The 18,913-nt window shown below is 47.1% G+C and overlaps 1 protein-coding gene across 2 annotated transcripts in view; it reads left to right on the top strand.

Moving 5' to 3' along the window:
- UXS1 (UDP-glucuronate decarboxylase 1) overlaps positions 1–13,811 on the top strand; it is an 84,217-nt gene extending 70,406 nt beyond the window's left edge. For both annotated transcript variants that reach the window (XM_045550353.1, XM_045550352.1), the window contains exons 11-15: positions 2,992–3,035; positions 6,496–6,556; positions 8,919–8,976; positions 10,754–10,857; positions 12,964–13,811. In XM_045550353.1, coding sequence (XP_045406309.1) covers positions 2,992–3,035; positions 6,496–6,556; positions 8,919–8,976; positions 10,754–10,857; positions 12,964–13,095 — 399 coding nt within the window. In that variant the 3' untranslated portion in view covers positions 13,096–13,811. The remainder of the gene's footprint in view (positions 1–2,991; positions 3,036–6,495; positions 6,557–8,918; positions 8,977–10,753; positions 10,858–12,963) is intronic.
- The last annotated feature ends 5,102 nt before the right edge of the window (positions 13,812–18,913 follow it).

Here is an 18,913-nt window from a genome sequence, read left to right as displayed (position 1 = left end):
TCTCTCTTTTACTTTACATTTTCACATTTGGCACATGCAGAGTGAATATTGCACATGTGAATTATAAATCCTCATATTCAGAATACTGTTAGTGATACGGGGAGGCTGATTTAGAGCAAATTCTAGATGGTGGATAGGATATGCTGTGGAAACCGGAATCCAGCAGGACCCCAGGAGGGCAGGGCTCCACTGCTCGCTCACTCCTCATCTCAGCCAGCCGACACACTGGAGCTTTACCTTAAGGCTTGTCAGCAAGGCCTGGGGGGCTGTGCAGTGGGTCCCCCGGAACCCACGAGCTCCTCTGCAGCCCAGGCAAAACAGCCTCCTCCTGTCCCAGGGACTGTTGCCACATGAACATCTGTGGGGGCCTCAGTGGGAGTACGTCTGAGGGGTTTTGGCCACCAGGCCTGCAGGGAACAGAGCTCCCCGATGATGGTGGAGGCTGGTGTTGGTGGCTGCTGGGTGAGGGTTTCCCCTGTGAAGTCAGGCAGAGAATGTGCCTGCATTTCATGTGCTGCAGGCAGCCCGGCCGCTGGTTGGAGCACTCTCCCTCCAGGAGGTGGGAGCGATGGCGGCTGTGGGATGTACACAGCAGACTGCAGGGTTATCTCAGGAGTTTTCGTGGACCTCCAGGGCGGCACCTCTAAACCTCCCTTTGGGATTAGCTGACATTCGTGTTTTGAATGAGGGCCCCCTCACAAGTCCCTGTTTCCTTTTATTGACATAATTCTTCAGACTCCTCACGCTGGCTGCCTGAGCTAACTTGTCCCCATCTGAAGGCTCACCTGGCATATGCTGCCATAAATCATGCTCCCTCCAGCCCTTGGGGGTTGGTGCATTTGGGTGGAACCAAAGCTGTCTCTGTACGCTTGTCCATGGGCTCTGCTCTGTGAGGTGGCACATGGGTGGACATCACAGCTCTTGGGTGAGCCTGCTTGTTGAAGGCCATTGCCACTGTGCGTAGATGGTGGGCTTTCCATGAATGTGGCCAGAATGCACCTGCAGGTCCCTAAGCCACTGTCGGCAGTGCCTCTCACTGGGTGTGGTGGGATGGTGCAGAGCAAGTGGCAGAGGCGTGTCTGCAACCTCAGCGTTGATATTCGGACCCCCTAGCAGCAGAGAGCACACCCCCAGACCTCAGCCCTGTGACCCGTCTTACAGCGAGATCGGTGAACAGCCCAGTGCCAGCCTGAGAAACGTATCTGCAGTAGAAACTACAGGCAGCTCTGAAATTAGAGGACGCAACGTGATGGCAAAAAGAATCCTGAACTTGGAGTTAAGATAGGTTTGACTCTACTGGGTGCAGGTCCCTCTGGCGCTCTGGGCTTCCATGACCTCACCTCTAAAATAAGGTCGTAAAAAACAAACAAGAGCTATGTGTCCAGCACTGGGGTGCAGGGAGTCTCCAAGATGAGGGAGCTCCAGGGCAGAGACCTGCTGTCCTACAGAGTCAGGCCAATGGCCGCCTCCTTGCCTCCCCAGATGTGTCATATGTGTGCACAAAACCAGAGAGCTGGTTCCAGCAGAGCTGCCAGGGCATGGTGGTCTCCTGCTAAGAGGCTCACCCCGGTCTGTCCTCACTTGTCCTTTACTGGGATTTGTTGCTGTGGTTTCTCTCTTACAGAAATCCCCACACGTCAGTGTTACCTGGCTTTTCTCAGTGGGAGGCCTTCCCTAAGAACAGAACCAAATAGAACAGATACACCTGGGGAAATTGGCATATACCAAAAACAGCATTTAAACCTGCTTTTTAGAAAAAGGCATCCAGAAGGTGTGAGGTGTGCTTTTCTTCCCTACCTGTGCCTTCCCCTTTTCCTCCTCAAATCTGGTAAGGTGTGCCCCTGGGAAGCCATGCTGAGGGACTATGGGGCTGGTGGGGCTGGTGCTGTCCCCAAGAGATACTGACCGCGAACTCCTCTTCATCGCGGGGTAGCTGGAGGGAGGCTTATCCGGAAGGCAGTCCCTCCTCCCAGCTGCCTACTTTCCCCACAAGCAGGCAAACCCCAACTCCAGTGGCTGGGTTGTTCCCTGTGACCAGGGATAGCCTTCTGCTTCAATCCTGCCATCCTCCGTAGGTGGCATAATCTATAGCATTCACCAGATTACCGTTTGGCAAGTGCGTGTGCAGCGCTGGTGTCATGCCGGGCATCGTGCCGGCTCTGGGAGGGCCAAGGCAAGTTGGACATGAGTGCTGTCCAGGGAGCTCACGGTCGGGGCAGTTGGCATGAGGAGTGGACATAGGGCAGGGCAGTTCATTCTGTCTGTGAGGGATGAGTCAGAGGACGCTTCCCAAGAAGGTGGTGTCAGAGCTGGTCCCTAAAAGATGAGTGACTGCCAGGAGGAAAGTGGATAGAGGATTATAGCCGGCAGAGGAAAGAATACAAGCCAAGGCTCGGGGTGTGGGAACAACGGCTCAGTGGGTGCAAAGGGGGCCTGTGGCCCTCCCTCCCTCTCACCACCTCTGTGTCACTTGCAGAGTCCCCCGGAGGGCTGTCAACCTTGGTCTTGGCCACTGGAGCTTGCTGTAAAGTACCAGGAGACACGTGCTACGTCCTAGAGAGTCAGTGGATGAGTGTGGACCGGGCGCCCAGCTGTTCTGGTGGGAGGGCTGAGAACTCTGGTTAAATGTACACGTTGCTCTGTGTGAGGGTCTGTCTCCCACCTGGACTCAGATCACAGACCCCAGAACCTGACATAACGCCTGACAGGTCATAAGACTCCAACAGAAGCTGATGCCTTCAGATACTGTCTTTTGAGGAAGAACTTTATACACGTATACACACACACATTAAGTATCTCTGCCACCTTCTAGCTGTTGGGGCATAATTTTGCAGTAGGGTTGTGAAATGTGGCTCTAGATGCTTTGAGTCACCGTCACTGCCCCTCCAGGGATGAATATTCAAGTCAATCTGTGTCCCCTGGAATTGCTTGGGAAGCTGCCCAGTGCTGGGGTAGTTTTCTCAGGAGGCCTGACTGTCAGTTTCCTTGCAGGTATATGGATCCGGGTCTCAGACGAGGGCGTTCCAGTATGTCAGGTAAGACTGTCCTGCCCGGCCACAGGAGCTCAGCCTTAGCCACGCTTTGGGGCGGGGGAGTGCGACCTAGCAGGCACTTGAGTGTCTACTGTATCTGTTAGTCATTTCTACGACTCTAACAGTGTATGTTGATTAAAAGTGAGTTTAGTTTTGCCATGGGAAAACTCTTGCTGTTCTCTGTTAAAAATTAGTTTACATCCCTCCCCGGGACTCCTGACTCCTGAGCCGGTCTTTGACTGCCACCTAGCGTTTTGCGAGTGACATTGCCCAGCTCTGAGGGTGACTTGTGTGATTCCATTTGAGGCCGGGTCAAGAGATGCCTTTATGCGTCCAGCAAACATGCAAAGACTCATCGTAAATGTGGCTTTGTGGGGTGGTTGAGATAGTTCTTATGAAGGGTATGAGATGAGATAGTGTCCTAATGTTGGATTTCGTGCTGAAACCAAGTGCAGGTAAAAATATATTCTTTAGAATTGTGAGTTGTTTCACTTGGTGATTTTTATTGTTTTCTTGGTAAGCCTTATAATCTAGTGTGTCACTGGTCAATTCAGTTGGATTCTGAGAGAAGAGTTAGGATATAGGAAGTTACATACACCAATGTGCCTTGCACCATTACGTGGCTGCTGTCAGTTCTGTAAAAGTGTCTGGTGTCCTCAATCATTGTAAGACCCAGTTCTGTGGTTTGGACCCATATGCTTCCACTCTTCCGTGCAGATGCCCAGCACACTTGCCAATTGGGAAATGCTGTTCTGGTGTCTTGGGGCCATCCCAGGGCACTGTAGGGGCAAGGTGAGGTGGTGGCTAAGGGGATGCAGTCTGGGCAGCCCCCAGCCCCACCTGAGCCAGAACACCTACCTACAGAGTCTGATTAGGGGAGGGTCCCAGTAGGAGTCTTTTTGAGAAATGGAAATGCTGGTAAAATTAAAAAAAAAAAAATTAAAAACAACCACATAGATGTTTGCTGAAAGTGTGAATTCTGACATTTAGTCCAGATGGATGCTGTGGATAAACAAGCATACTGGTCAGGCAAGGCAGAAAGCCCAGCAGGGTAACGTAACTGGCCCACGTTGCTGCCCCAATAGGCAAACTCACTCTAAGAAGCGATTTAACAGGGAAATGGCGGCTGCCCTCCATTGGCACTGCCACCGTTTCAAAGCACTTGACGCAGGCACCACGTGCTTGGAGAAGTTTTCATGGCACATTTCTGTGTGGGGACTGAATAGTCGGACTTGGGCGTGTTGAGTACCATCTTTTCATACGAATACGTTTCCATCCCACCCTCCCTCACCTGCCCCCAGGTGTGTGCTTCCCTGAGGGAACCTGCTGTCCTCAGTGGCATGGGCTTGCTTTAGACCACCTCACCAGGGTCCTCCAAGCTTCTCCAGTCACCACACCATGTGGAATATTCACGAGACTTTGTGCAGTAAGAGGGAAACGAGTTCGAACCCGTTCTTCTTACTGTTCTCATTCATTCAAAGGCATCACATATAGAATTCATTTAAAATAGCCTCAGATACTTTTATTTTTGCTAGAGATTAAAATGTTCTGAGCATTCAGTAATGCCCATGCCACATGCTATCCCAGCTCAGGACAAAAAGTCAAAATGTGCCCACGGTGCCAGGCCTTCTCTGACAGTCACAGCTCACACATCTGGCTGCCATCACGCATACCCTCCTCTCGAGTGCCAGCTGCCCACTTGGAAGGAAGACTGCAGTAGTTTCCCTAGACACGTAGCTGTTAACCCTTTAGGAAACCCTCTCTTTGTAATGCTGCGGCGATGTTATTTTTAACAAGCTATTTTTTAGGAACGAGAAGCTTACTAATGCACAGTGTCTGAATCTGTAGGTACTATACTAAATTAACTGATCTTAAAATCCACGATTGCCTCGAGACAGCACTGCAGGGTTTCCAAGGTCTAGGAGGTCATCCACATTGACATTTTGGCATGACTGTGTTTGATATTTTCATGGTTGGGTTGTGTCCTCATTCACATAACAAAGGCATGCTATATACTTTTTTAAAAAGTCACTTTGTCAAAATGACACTTTTCAAGAGCTTCAGGTTAAATGAGTGATCTATGCAATTTTGACCTTAAAAGTTGCCAGTTTATTATGTAACAAATGTGTGGCCCTCCCCCTTCCCTCGCCCACTGGGCGACTGCCTAACAGTCAGCTGTCTTCCAACTCAGTGTGGACCCCACCCCCTAGTTTCAATATTAAAACCTATTGTGGATGTTATAGAATGGCAGCTTTTAATGTCTTTTTATAAATACTCACAGATGTATGTCGTGAGAGAACACATTCTGATATAACGATTACTGCCATAGTGATGAAGTGACTTTTTGCCAGTTTCTATAAAAGAGAAATCATCTGAGGTCAGCAGCGATTTGCATTTGTGCTTGATCTGTGAGAATAGAACACTTTAAACAGGTCCATATAAAATACCCATTTGTTGTAAATGAAAAAGCAGAAGTAACTTGTTTACTAAATACCCCACCCCAAATTTCTTTTTCTCAATTGCAAGGAAAGCAAAAGCTATCTGGGGTTTTCTTTCGTAAGTTTGTCATCGCCCACAGCGACCTGCTCCTCACTGGTAATGACGGAGGAGGAGGAGGAGGAGGAGGAGGAACGTGAAAAGTGTTCTAAGAAATACAGCTGATGGAAATGGGCTTAGAGAAAGTGCTTGTGTTTAGCAGTGAGGTGTCATTTTTACGAAGTAACTTTTTCTTAACAGAGTCACACTTTAAAGCTTCTGAAAATAAGAACCAAACCTTGGTAAGCGAAAAATCTGCTTACTTATCTTCACCTTCATGGCCCAGTCACGATCCATTTGAAACATCCAAGTATCCCTGACCGTTTCATGCGAGGTGTCTTGTGGGGTTGGCGACTTGAAGTTGGGGGAGTCGGGAGTGACGTTCCAGTTGCTTTCAACCCTCAGTATCGTCTGGTTTTATCTGTGATTTGCCAGTATGAGGATCACATACTGGAGTCTGTTCATTTCCGTGGATCTTGTTTTAAAATACAACCATGTGCTTTCATATGGGCCAACTAGCTGGGTTCACATTAAACATGGACTTTCATCAGAAACTTCTGTAAATGCCATCTATTTTTTTGGGGGGTGCCTATTTTAATGTATGTTTAGTTTTTGTCAAAGGACTTCAAAAATGCACCGAAGTGGCAAACTCAACCCCATTGCTCAGCTTCCATCCTGTTTAACTGTCTACACCCCACCCACCAAAAGCAAATCCCAGACATCATAGTTTTCATTTCATCCATAAATACTTCAGCGTTATAAACACCATGTCAGTTTGTAGGATTTTATTTGGACATTCAGTTTTCCATTTGGGCTTTTGTTTTCTTTTGGGAGGTGGTGAATTTTCTCCTGGGTGGGCTTGTATGTGGTGCTCAGCGCCAGCGTGTTTCAGCAGGTGGAGCCTCATGCACCCCCACTTCTTTTCCAGCGATCTGGTGAATGGCCTCGTGGCTCTCATGAACAGCAATGTCAGTAGCCCGGTCAACCTGGTGAGTACTCTCTCTCCACCCTCCCAGGACAGCTCAGAGTTTTTTCTTGTTGTGAAACCACAGATAGCACCAGGCTTTGCTTGGTTTGCCATCGGCATGCATGTTTGTTGCTTGCTAAATACTGGAGGAAAAAAACACAAAACGAAGTAAGAGTATGCAAAGAAGTGAGACATCTGCAAGACACAGATGAGCAATGTAATAAACTCTAGACGAACTCTCGCTGCCTTGTAAAGGGCCCAGGTCTGCAAGCGTGGGAAGCCTGTTGGTGGTGGTAGAAGGACACTTGTGTGCAGCCCTTTCTCCGTTTAATGGGTGGGTCCTTGTTATAAGACTTGACTGAGTTCTTAGAAGATGGATGTTGTCCAAAGAGGAGTTTTCCAGGTGTTGATCCCATCTGTAATTCAGCCTGACAGACCAGCTCCTTGGCTTCTCACCTCCTTTCATGCTGCAGCCCTAGAATCTCCCCATTGGAGGGACTGAGAAGTAGCTCTGCCCAATCTCTCTTCCAGCCCTGAGCACTCTGTGTTGGTGAACTTGTTTCTGCTCAGAGCAGTTCACTGTCTCTGGCCTACTGTGGCCAGTGGAAAGTTCTCCCTTATATTGGGACCAAAATCTCCCTCTCTGCACACCCACCCACTGACCTCAGTTCTCCACCTGGGGCCATTCAGAGGTAGCCCAGTGCCTCTGCAGTGTGACAGCTCTCCGGGGATTTGCAAGGCACAGTTCTGTGCTCCCATTCTTTTCACCAGCTGCATCAGCCAGGGTCATGCTGGGTCCTCCTACCCTTTCTGTCACTGTCTTCTGGGTGGCTTTGTTCCCTCTTGTGTAAAACACAAGGTGTCCAGTGTGGGTTGTCCAGCATTCAAGGTGTTTGCTTCTGTTGATGGCAGCAGACACAAGATCCCTGTGTTCACTAGGGACCTCCCTTTGTCCCACCTCGACGAAGTCCTTGGATCATTTCAGGTGCTTCCCCAAACCACATCTCTTGCCTCCTGCAACGTTTCAGGGTTCGCAGGGGTGGCATGTAACCTATTTCTTGCAAACCACATCACTCAAAAACCTTTGCCTGTACTTGTCCTTGTAACCAGTCATCTCAAGCACAATGGATACTGTTCATTTTTCCCTGAGTTGAAAGGAGGGAGTTCTTATCACATAGGAAAGGGTAGGCCCCAGAGTGGTCACCCCCTCCTGGGACTGTTGCTGATTCTTGGGTACAGGGTGGCACTTCTGAAAAAACATTCACTTAAAACAGACCAGAACGCACCTTGTATTATAAGCCTCAGTTCACCTGGGGCGTTTGCCCGCTGGCACTTTGGAGGGCCCGGCCACCCCTGCCCTGCGTTTCTGCTGCAGGTCCTTTGGGAGGTGCATTGTCAGTGTCCCTGAGCAACCACAGTATTCTCTGTAGGAGCTACCGTGTTCCTTCTGCCTCTCTTTGGCGGCCTTCGCACAGGGACATTGGGGAGCTCCCATCTCTTTTAGAAACCTTTGCTCCCTAAAATCAGAACCAGGTGTCCGCCAGGAGCCCCATAAAGGCAGAGCCACTTTCTCCCAGATTCCCATCACCCCACTTTGCTAGTCAGTCCTCGCTGTGCTCAAGGTCAGGCCCAGGGTCCCTCCTGCTCTTCTGCCGTCTAGCCTCAGACTAAGGAAATGGGGATGCAGAGTCCTTCGGACGTGTAGTTGCCAGACTTTATGGTAGTTCTTACGGTTGTGGGTGGTGGGGGTGGAATAGGAATGACAGGATTGGGAGGTAAGTGGGTAGTGGCTGCTCAAATGTGTTATAGAAGGAAGAAACGGAGAAAGTGGTTTTGCTCAAAGCTCCCCCACGCCCACCCCCAACCCCACACGCGCAGAAGTACACTCACATCATACAACACAACCAGTCTGTCCCTGGGGCTTGCCTGTGAGGGCACTCGTTTGTGTTACAGATTTCACGTGCAAGATTGCAAGTCCTTTATCACTGAAGTTATTGACACAGCACACCCAGAGGGAAACAGAGCTAATTTTGTAACCCACACTTTTGATGCAAAGTGACACTGAAGTTATGTTCGATGTGGAAATTGTCCTGGAAAGGCAGCCAGTGAATGTGTGTCCTATACTCTTGACCTGTCCAAAGGCCAGTCTTACACGCGGTCAGTCTGGAGGACAAAGGTGAAGATAGGTGCAGTTTAGCCCTTTGCCGGGTTGAGTAACCGTCATCTCGGTAAGTGAAGCACCCCAGGGAAACAGGGAGCTCAGGTGAAGCTACGCAGGAGGTCCGAGTCAGCCAGTGAACATCGCTGCAGACATGCACGTGGTTTGGGAGGTGGGCTGCTGCTGCTGTAATTACACTTGTAACCAGAAACCATCTCTTCCTTAGGGGAACCCAGAAGAACACACAATCCTAGAGTTTGCTCAGTTAATTAAAAACCTTGTTGGTAAGTAGGATAAATCACTTCCTGAGTGAAATCGGCTGTGCTTACCCTGTCTGTTGATAACACCTTGACTAGAAAATGGGTAATTAAGACAAGCTAATTGAATTGGATCAAAGCAGAACTTTTTATCAGGAATACTTAATTGTTTTCTAATTCTTTAATTAAGTAATAAAAAGATAAAAGAGGGCAGGATTGGTTTTGTTCACTGTTTTGATTGCAGGTCTTCGTGGAGTGGGAGGGAGATTTGTTTCCAGTGTTTGAAGCATGATCGTGTTAGATCATCCTGCATGGGTGACAATTGCTGGATTTCCAAACGCTGGTCATGTTGAGCATAGAATTTCAGAGAGTAGCAGAGAGCAACACCAGTTATGTTTCAGGAGAGTTCGAACTTCTGTTTTCAGTTCTGGCAGCCTGGCTGTGACGCTGGGGCAGTGTGACGTTGGGAGCACCTCTCAGGTGCGCTCCTACGCCATAAGAAGTGCAGGTATTCTCGGCCGGCCCTGGGCTACAGACGTAGAGTGGGTGAGCCCTTGGTCTCATCCTCAGGCTTCCTGGAGCTTTGGGAAGTCTGCCTCTTAGACGGTGTGTCTTTTCTCCAGTTGGTCCAGAAATTGAAGTTAAAGACACAACCAGACTGGCCTGGTTGGCTAGACCAGGGATGAGCACACGTGGCGTGGTGTTCTGAAGTGACCATCCAGACCTGTCTGGCTGGTTTGTTTCCTCCAGGTTGACCTTCCTGGCATCAGGCTGTCACTCACCAGCATTGTCCCAGTCAACTCTGACCACTAGCATCCCGTCCCGTGTGACGGGAGGCGGTGGTCTTCCTCAGACAAAGCCTGCTCCGTGCGCGGTGCCTGCAGCCCCCTTTCAGATCCGCTTCCCCAGCTTTTGCATTCTGAACCTGTCTGCCCCTCGCACATGAGGAAGAGACGTGCTCGGATCACAGCCTGTGAGCCGTCTGCTCCCGGCCCCACCCCAGGCCTCCCGGGTCAGAATCTGCATGTTGACAAGTCCCTCACGTGATCCGTGCACACGTTGGCGTGTTGGGAAGATCTGATCTGAAACCTGAGAGGGACACAGTGTTTCCCTGTGTGTCTGAGTGTGACTGTGTGACACACCACCCTGAACCTTGGTGGCTTAAGACAGCAGCTGTTTCATTTGCCCCAGGTTCTGCAGTCAGGGCTGACCTCCACTGGGGTTTCCTCTGCAGGGTTGGCTGACAGTCACTGGTGTGGCTTTATTCTGTAGGCCAGCGGGGTCTGGGCCCAGCTAGGATGCTGGACAAGCCAGCATTTCTGTCCTCCCTGTGTCCCTCCGGCAGGGTGGCTGAACATCTCATGCCTTGGCTTGGGGCTCGCTAGGCTCGTGTCTGTTGGCCTCACCCTCAGAGATGACTCACACCACATTTGTGGTTCGCATTGACATCAGGTCGTGCATGGTGGGCACGTCTGTGTGTGTTACCTCCTGTTGGGGACGTGGGTGGTCTGCCGTGGGGCAGGCCCTCTTGTACTGGGAGGTCACTCAGGCCTGTTGAGTGAGAGTAAGCAGCACCCAACTAACTCTCACGGGGCCAGAATCAAGCCTGGGGCACCCGCACGCGGTCAGCTGTCTGTGCAGGACAGTCCCTTAGGGGGCCCAGTGGCTTCGAGAGAGCTGCATTTCCACAGATGCACCTTATTCATTCCTCAGATGGGATTTCAAGTTGATATAGGTGGTAAAATGACACATCCCTCGTGCTTCGTGATTCCCTGTTACCCTTTTTTTTCTTTGAACATCTCAGGTAGCGGAAGCGAAATTCAGTTTCTCTCCGAAGCCCAGGATGACCCACAGAAAAGAAAACCGGACATCAAGAAAGCAAAGCTGATGCTCGGGTGGGAGCCCGTGGTAAGTGCAGGCAGTTAGCGCTGCCTGGAGACGGGTCCCCACCTCCCGGGTCCCCGGTCCTGTGGGCTCTGGCCCTTGTCAGCAGCCCCAGTGGAGCGAGGTGGGGTGGGCGTCTGGGCAGACATCAGGTTTTCTCCAGGCCATAAACAGCTTCTCCATATCGTATGTCTTATTCTCTCTCATCGGGGCTATGGCTGGGGCCTGCTGTTGGGTCTGCTTTTGTAAAATTACAGAGGCATGTTGCCTCCATGAAAGTAGTGTCACGGGCCATGGCAGTGTGTGCTCAGGGCCCTCGCATAGCCCTGGCCACCTCCCCTCATGGCCGTGCAGAGCTGGGCGAGGGGCGATCTGGTCCCATCAGCCCCTCGCAGGTGGAGGCCCAGGTTGGAAGTGTACGACACCGAGGGTTGCAAAGGGAGGGGAGCCCGCGTGCCTTCCGCAGACCCTTGCTGCAGCCTGTGAGATGCTGCAAGAGGCAGCTGTCTCCTTTGCCCTCACATCTGAGCCCCAAGTAGCTGAACCCCAAGCCCCCAGCCTGCCCCTGCTCCCGCCACCTGCCCTTCCCACCCCAGTGCACCGAGTGCTCCTCCCTTGCCCGAGAGTGCCCGTGCCCTAGGGCTGTGTGTGGCCACTGCACTCTCATCCATTAGGTCCCTTGTCCTTCAGTTACCATCTCCTTAGAGAGGCAGCCTCAGCTGGCTGCATCTACAGGAGCAAGCCTGCCTCGTCCACCATCTGCTACGTCTGCCTGTTCCCTCTTTGCCCATTCCCGTGTGTCCCACTAGAATGTGGGCTGCCCTCAGGCCGGGGCACGAGGCCCTGTGCACAGCAGGAGCCCCGCAGCTATCACAGCCTCACACACACTAGGTACTTGACAGATGTAGGAGCATCCGAGGCATGGCCAGCAGGCTATGGCACAGAGGTGGGGACACATCTAAAAGCTTAGTGTACCTTTTCAAGATGTGCGTAGTATCAAGAGCTGAGTAAGTAGAATCCTAGAATGTTGAACCTCAAAGGGCCATGAGAGTTCCAGCCTGGTTCTTGTTTTATCCTGTGATATGCAAGTCTAAGTGACCTGTGGAAGGCCACAGAAATCTGTTGAATGAAATGAAAATATGATTAGGCTGAACAAAATCTAATAATCTCAGCTGTGCAAACCAAGTTATAGCAAGCATAGGTCTAGTTTCTTTGTTTTTTGAAGCTCTATTTGCCATTGGTCCGTTTGTAAGCAGAACCTTTATTTTAAACAAAATATTTTTTAAAGAGTTAAATGTACATTCACTACATAGTAACTATTGCTTTTACATTATGTGGGGTATGTATGTTACTATTTTCTTTGTCTGGATTTTAGATGTACAATATTCTAACATTTCAAGAACGTGAGCCATCTCTCACCTTTCTCTTCCTACTAGCAGTTTTAATTTGTAAGACATTTTTGCAAGGGGTCCGATCCAAAGAAACTTTCAGGCATACTCATCTTAATTTTCCTGAGTGCATGTGTTTAACAGCTTGTTGAGGTATAATTGGCATATGGCAAACTACCTGTATTTAAAATGTGCAATTTGATAAGTTTTGACATACTAACATTTTGACACTTGAGAGACCATTGCCGTAATCGAGACAGACAAACAGACAAGCCCTTTTCCCCCAGGAGTGTCCCAGTGCTCCCAGGTGGGCCGTCTGCTGGGAAACGCAAAGGGTTAATGTCACGTGGGAGAATCAGGAGTGTGGCTCAGAACCAGATCACCTTCTCAACGCATCTTCCCTCCACGCCATGGTAGATTTCTTCTGAAAGAAGGGGCACATGTGCATTATCTTAAAAGCCATATGTGAGATTGATTCAAACTGAAGTAGATACACAGCAAGAGATAGTTTGGGGTCTTCTGTGGGGTTGGAGCTCACTTTATGTCAGTTAGAGTGTCACTTGTTAAATTGCATAATACGGTTGGAAAGCAGCCCTGAAGGACCGCTGTCTTCTCTGGGTGGGCTGCGATGACCAGCGTGTGGTCTGTGAGTGCACCTCTGAAAGGGGCCCCACAAGTCGGCCCGGCCTTCCTGCAAAGCCCTTCCATAGATGTGACCTCCTTTCTATTTCTCTTTAAACAGGTCCCACTGGAGGAAGGTTTAAACAAAGCAATTCACTACTTCCGTAAAGAACTGGAGTACCAGGCCAATAATCAGTACATCCCCAAACCAAAGCCCGCCAGGATAAAGAAAGGACGGACTCGCCACAACTGAGCCACTGACTTTTTAGGACTCAAGACTCCACGTTTTACACTCGATGGGATGTATTTTTGGTTTGTTTGGTTTTTTTTTTAAAGAAAGACTTAAACAGGTGTCATGAAGAACAAACTGGAATTTCATTCTGAAGCTTGCTTTAATGAAATGGATGTGCCTAAAAGCTCCCTTCAAAAAACTGCAGATTTTGCCTTGCACTTTTTGAATCTTTTTATGTAAAATAGCGTAGATGCATCTCTGCATATTTTCAAGTTTTTTATCTTGCTGTGAGAACGTATGTCGTGACTGTCATTGACAGTTTTATTTACTGGTTTCTTTTGAAGCTGAAAAGGAACATTAAATGGGACGAAAAATGCCGATTTTATTTATAAAAGTGGGTACTTATAAATGAGACGTTATACTATGCATAAAGAAAACAAAAAACAAAAACCCTAGCAGTATTTGTCAGGTGGGTGGCACACCGACGTTTATTTTCGGGCAGATAAAAGAATTCTGTTTGAGAGCTTTATGTTTCTCTTTTAATTCAGAATTTTTCCAAGGTCTAGTTTTTAGTTGCAAACTTGACTTTGAAATATTTCTGTTGGTTATCACAAACAAGGATATTTGAAATCACTACTGTATTGTGCTGCATATTCGGGGGTGGGGTTGGGACAAAGTTAACCTATTCTTGGTTAACCGTGGTTAAGTATGCTATTTTAATAAAATATGGAAAATCATCAGTCACAGACTTTCAGTTTTAAAGGTTGGCTTTATGCTTTGTGCAGGATGTTGTTGAATCACTAAGAAAAATATTGGAGAATTTAGTTTAAAAGAAAACTCTGAAAACATCCAGGTTCATGCAATATGTAATTTGATGTGTGGATACTGGAAATCTTTGTATGCTACATGGGCCGAATCTCTGCATGTAATATTACCTGCTGTGTGAAGTTTTCAGATCTTAGCCAGGGATAGAATTATTTTTGTGTCCTTCCCTGGCAACACAGAACAGATGGAGGAAAAGGAGTGCCATTTGTCTTCTGTAGAAAGATTTGTGAACTAGCCTCATTGAATGAGAACTTGAGAGTTTTTGTTTTCATTAAGAACTTTTTCAAGGATTAATGTTAGCATTTTATTTTTACTCTTATAATAAATGGGAAAACAACACAGTAAGTTAAAGCAGCACATTTTCCAAGTACACTGGCTCTGCATGACAGCAAACCTGAACAGGCACCAAGAGGATGGAGCTTTCTACGTATCAGAAGCATGTGCAAAACAGGAGGTCCTGTGTTCCCTAACCAGTGTGAGCTAAACTTGCCTGCCTTTAAAAATCACCTTGGGAGTTTTTATACTTGGACTTGTTCAAATCTTAATCTCCGGGGCAGGGCCAAGGATGCTGTGGTGGTTTTCTTTGTCATGCTGATTCCCCAGAAGATTCTGGAACTGAGACCAGGGCTAGATTGGATATGGTGTGAGAGAGAAAGAGAGGAATCAAGGTTTTGGGTTCTTATTTTTGATTTTCATTATTTTGGCCTGAACTAGGTGATATACCATTTACTGAGATGGGATAGACAGACCTAGGTAGCCTACTTGGGAACTACTAATGGTGACCCCAGATGTTGAAGGAGCATAGACAAGGGGTAGCTGGGAATTTTGTGGCGCTAAGCTGTGCAGTGCTATCTGGGAGTACCTGAAGGCCCAGGGTCCAGAATTCTCTTGTTACTTTCTAATATCTATAATTCTTCCCTGGGATTCATTCTTTTGATTTTCTTACATATGACTTTCATAAAATATTTTCAAGAGAGAAGGGAAAAAGGTGAAGATGAGTTATATCTAATTCACCCTAAGGAAAGGGGTAATGCATCAAAAAACTGTTTGTGAGCTTTGATTTAGACACATTAGTGTCCTGGGAACAGAGGAAAGTGGAGGTAGGGCACTGGAAACAGATGAATGGGTTAACAGAGCGTGGTGACTATGGTCTGAATTGTTGTGCCCCCCACCCGACCAAAGTTCATGTGTTGAAACCAAGTCCCCAATGCAATAGTAGTAGTAAGAGGTAGGGCATTTAGGTGGTGATTAGGTGAACAGGATTAATGCCTTATAAAAAGAGGCCCAAGGGAGCTGTTTGCCCCTTCTGCCATAGGAGGACACCATCTATGAGAAACAGGCCCTCACCAAACACCAGATCTGCTAGCACATTGATCTTGGGCTTGTTGGCCTCCAAAACTGTAAGCAATAAATTTCTATTTATAAATTACCCAGTATAAGGCATTTTGTTATAGCTGCCCAAACTGACTAAGAGAGTGGTGCCCCTGCATTTCACTGTTGGTTGCAACAGTAAGACTGGGACAGCTACTATTGTTACTTCAGTGCTAGTCACAATGGGCTCAAGCAAGGTGCAGATTACAGAGTCTGAACATACTGGATTTCAGCTACACCCTCTTGAACACTGAGCCCAGCCTGCTGGTCCCAGGTAGACTCTGTGGCATTGAGGCTGCTGCTTGACCCCTGACGGTGTGTCTGATCACAACTCCTGCTCTGGGTGGGCTGCGATTCTGGTTTATGGTTCTTAGTCACGTGTGAGCTTGACTTCGTTGTCAGCCTAGAGGTTGTATTGAATGAAACGCTGGCCTGGCCATAATTGGGAGTTATAGTTTGAGCTCTTACGACTAGGGGAATCTGGAAAATTCTTATCAATTTCCTAGGTCGGACGAGTTGTGATTTTTAACATTTCAGTTTGTCTATTAAAGTGGTTTGTGTACTTTACCTAGGCTTTCTCAGTGGTTGGTTGTTACCTTTGATAGGGAGTTGAAAAATTGCATTACCCTGAGAACTGATACCATAATGTCCAGGAGTGTGATGCACATTGCTTCAAAGGCATCAATAGGGCTTTGTTCTAATCACCAAGATTAAACCACATGCTTTCTCTGTATTAAAAATCCCTGATTGTGTCCTGTTTGTACCTTAGCCACTTTGGGGAACAAGGGCAACATTTTTATCTACAACTGTGTTGTGGGAAGGAAAAAAAGTAGAGATGTTACTATCAAGAACCTCAATGCTTTTTAAAAGTCCTAATGTTTTGGTACTTTCTGAATTTTGAGTTTCCATATTTTATATACATTTTATTTAAAGTAAAACTTACATGGTGTGATATAGAGACCTAGGATGCAGGAGTCAAAATAGCTGGCTCTACCATTTATTAACCAGGGGAGGTCAGTTTTTAAGGAAACTAAGATAAAGAAAAGTGTAAGGAGGAGACTTCCATTTTCAAGAAGATGGAGTAAATATACTTTCCCTAGTCTTCCTACCAAGTACAATAAAAATTCTGGACCTTATACATAAGACAAATGAAAGACTTTAAAAGTGAATAGCAAAAGGTAGACCAGCTAGGGACCTCAGGACCTGAGGAAAACTACAGTGGTGTTTTGGGCTGAGTCACGTTGCCACAAATTTGTATGTGGAAGTCTTAACCCTTTGGAAACTCATAGTGTGTTTAGAGATAAGGTCTTTAAAGGTGGTTAAGGTAAAATGAGATCTAAAGAAAATTAGGGTGGGCTCTAATCCAGTTTGACTGATGTCCAAATAAGAAGAAATTTAGACACCAGAGATGTGCATGCACAGAGGAAAGACCATGTGAGGACACAGCAAGAAACTGACCATCTCCAAGCTGAGGAAAGGGGCCTCAGGAGAAACCAAACCTGCCGACACCAATTGATTTGGACTTCTAACTTCCAGAACTGTGAGAAAATGAATGTCTGTTGTTTAAGCCACCAGTCTCTGGAATTTTGTTATGGCAGCCCTGGCAAACTAATACAAGCAGTGCGTTCCCTGGGTTTTCTCTTTGCCTTATATATCCCACACTTGGAACTGGAGAAGCCATTAACCCAGGAATGCCAAGAGGCACAGTCCAAAAGACCCCAAAAAAGGTTGTTCTCTGTAACCAGTGTACCAGGAGGGGGGCAACGTGAAAAACAGAAAAGTTTTAAACAGTAACAGCTCTATTGCAGCCCCATCCCATCCCCACTAGCAAAGACCAAGCGGGGCCTAGAGCTCCACCCTTGCCTGCTGTAACAAGACACCTCAACCTCCTTCCTCGCTCTTTGCTCTGGTGATATCAGAGAGGACTGTGGGGGCTAGGGATGAGAAGGCCCGCACTGGGACTTGCATCTCTTGGGTATAATGACCCCAATCCTGTGTTGTTAGTAGAGACTATAGGGGGAGCCTGGAGTTTCACCCCTACTCAGTAGTATTGAGGTGCCTCTCCCACTTTCCCCAGGGTGTCAGGAATTTCAGCAGTAAACAACGTGCTCCCCTAATCCCCAGCCTGAATGTTATCAGTAGAAGCCTGGAGGGGAGCCTGAGCTTCCACTCCCACCTGGCAGCAAAGAGGCAGCCTCCCCCCTTCACTCACTGGAGCAGTGTCAGAGCAGGCCTGCTAAAACACAAGCTTTAATTCAAACCCAGGGTCTTAGAACACTCAAAACTTACCAGGTTTCAATAAAAAATCACTTTCTACACTAGGAACCAAGCTCTCAAACTAAATGAGAAAAGATAACCAATACCAGCACCACGATGGCAACAACATTAGAATTATCTGACAAATATTTTAAAGCATCTATCATAAAAATGCTTCCTTTAGGCTGGGCATGGTGGTGCACACCTGTAGTCCCAGATACTTGTGAGGCTGATGCAGGAGGATCACTCAAGCCCAGGAGTGTAAGGTTGCAGTGAGCTGTGATTGCACCACTGCACTCCAGCCTGGGCAACAGAGACCTGTCTGAAAAAAATAATAGAAATCAGTTAGCAATTACAAACATGGTTGAAACATGAAAAAATAGAAAATCTCAGCAAAGAGAAGATTTTGAAGAACTAAATGAAAATTTTAGAATTGAAAAGTAAACTAGCCAATATAAAAAACTCTGTGGATGCATTTGACAGTAGAGTATAGAGAACAAAGGAAAGAATCCATAAACTTGAAGACAGAACAATAGAAACTACCCATTTCGAACAACAAATAGAAAATAGACTGAAAAAGAAAATGAACAGAGCCTTGGAGATATTTGGAACAAAAGATCTGTCATGTCATTGGAGTCCCAGAATGAGAATGGAGTTAAAGAAAATTCAAAGAAAAAGGGCTGTCAATTTTCCAAATTTGGCAAAATCATAAACCAACAGAATCAAAATGCTGAGTGAACCACAAGGAAGATAAACCCAAAGAAATCTATGTGCAGGCACATCATAATCAAACTGAAGGCAAAAACCAAAGAAAAAAGTCTCTAAAACAGCCAGAGGGGAGTGACCTCTAGGGGCAAAACAATTAGAACAGCAGCAAGATGCTCAACAGAGACCACAGAGGCCAGAAATAAATGACACAACATTTTTTAAGTACTGAAAGAAAATAACTTTTCCATCCAGAATTCTATATCCAGCAAAAATACCCTGGAACGAAGGGGAAATCAAGACATTATTAGATGAAGGAAAATTATGAGAAGTTGTCACCAGCAAACCTACTTGAAAAGAATGACTAAATTCTCTAAACAGGAAACAATAAAAGAATCTTCTGGCATCAGGAAGGAAGAAAGAACATGGAAAGAGCCAAAATATCAATAAATTCAATAGGCTTTCCTTCTCCTCTTAAGTGGTCTAAATTATGTTTGATGTTTGAAGTGAAACTTGTACCACTCTAATGTGGCTCTTTATGTAGAGGAAATAACTAGACAGCTATTATAAATGTCAGAGGACAAAAGGAGGTAAGGTTCAGCACTTCACCCAAACTGATAAAAGTTGACATCAATAGATTTTGATACTTTATATGTAATGCGATACCTAGAGCAACCACCAA

This window comes from Lemur catta, chromosome 4 (assembly GCF_020740605.2).
Source record: "Lemur catta isolate mLemCat1 chromosome 4, mLemCat1.pri, whole genome shotgun sequence".
In the NCBI taxonomy this organism is placed as follows: domain Eukaryota; kingdom Metazoa; phylum Chordata; class Mammalia; order Primates; family Lemuridae; genus Lemur; species Lemur catta.
This window is presented reverse-complemented; position numbering and strand designations above follow the sequence as displayed.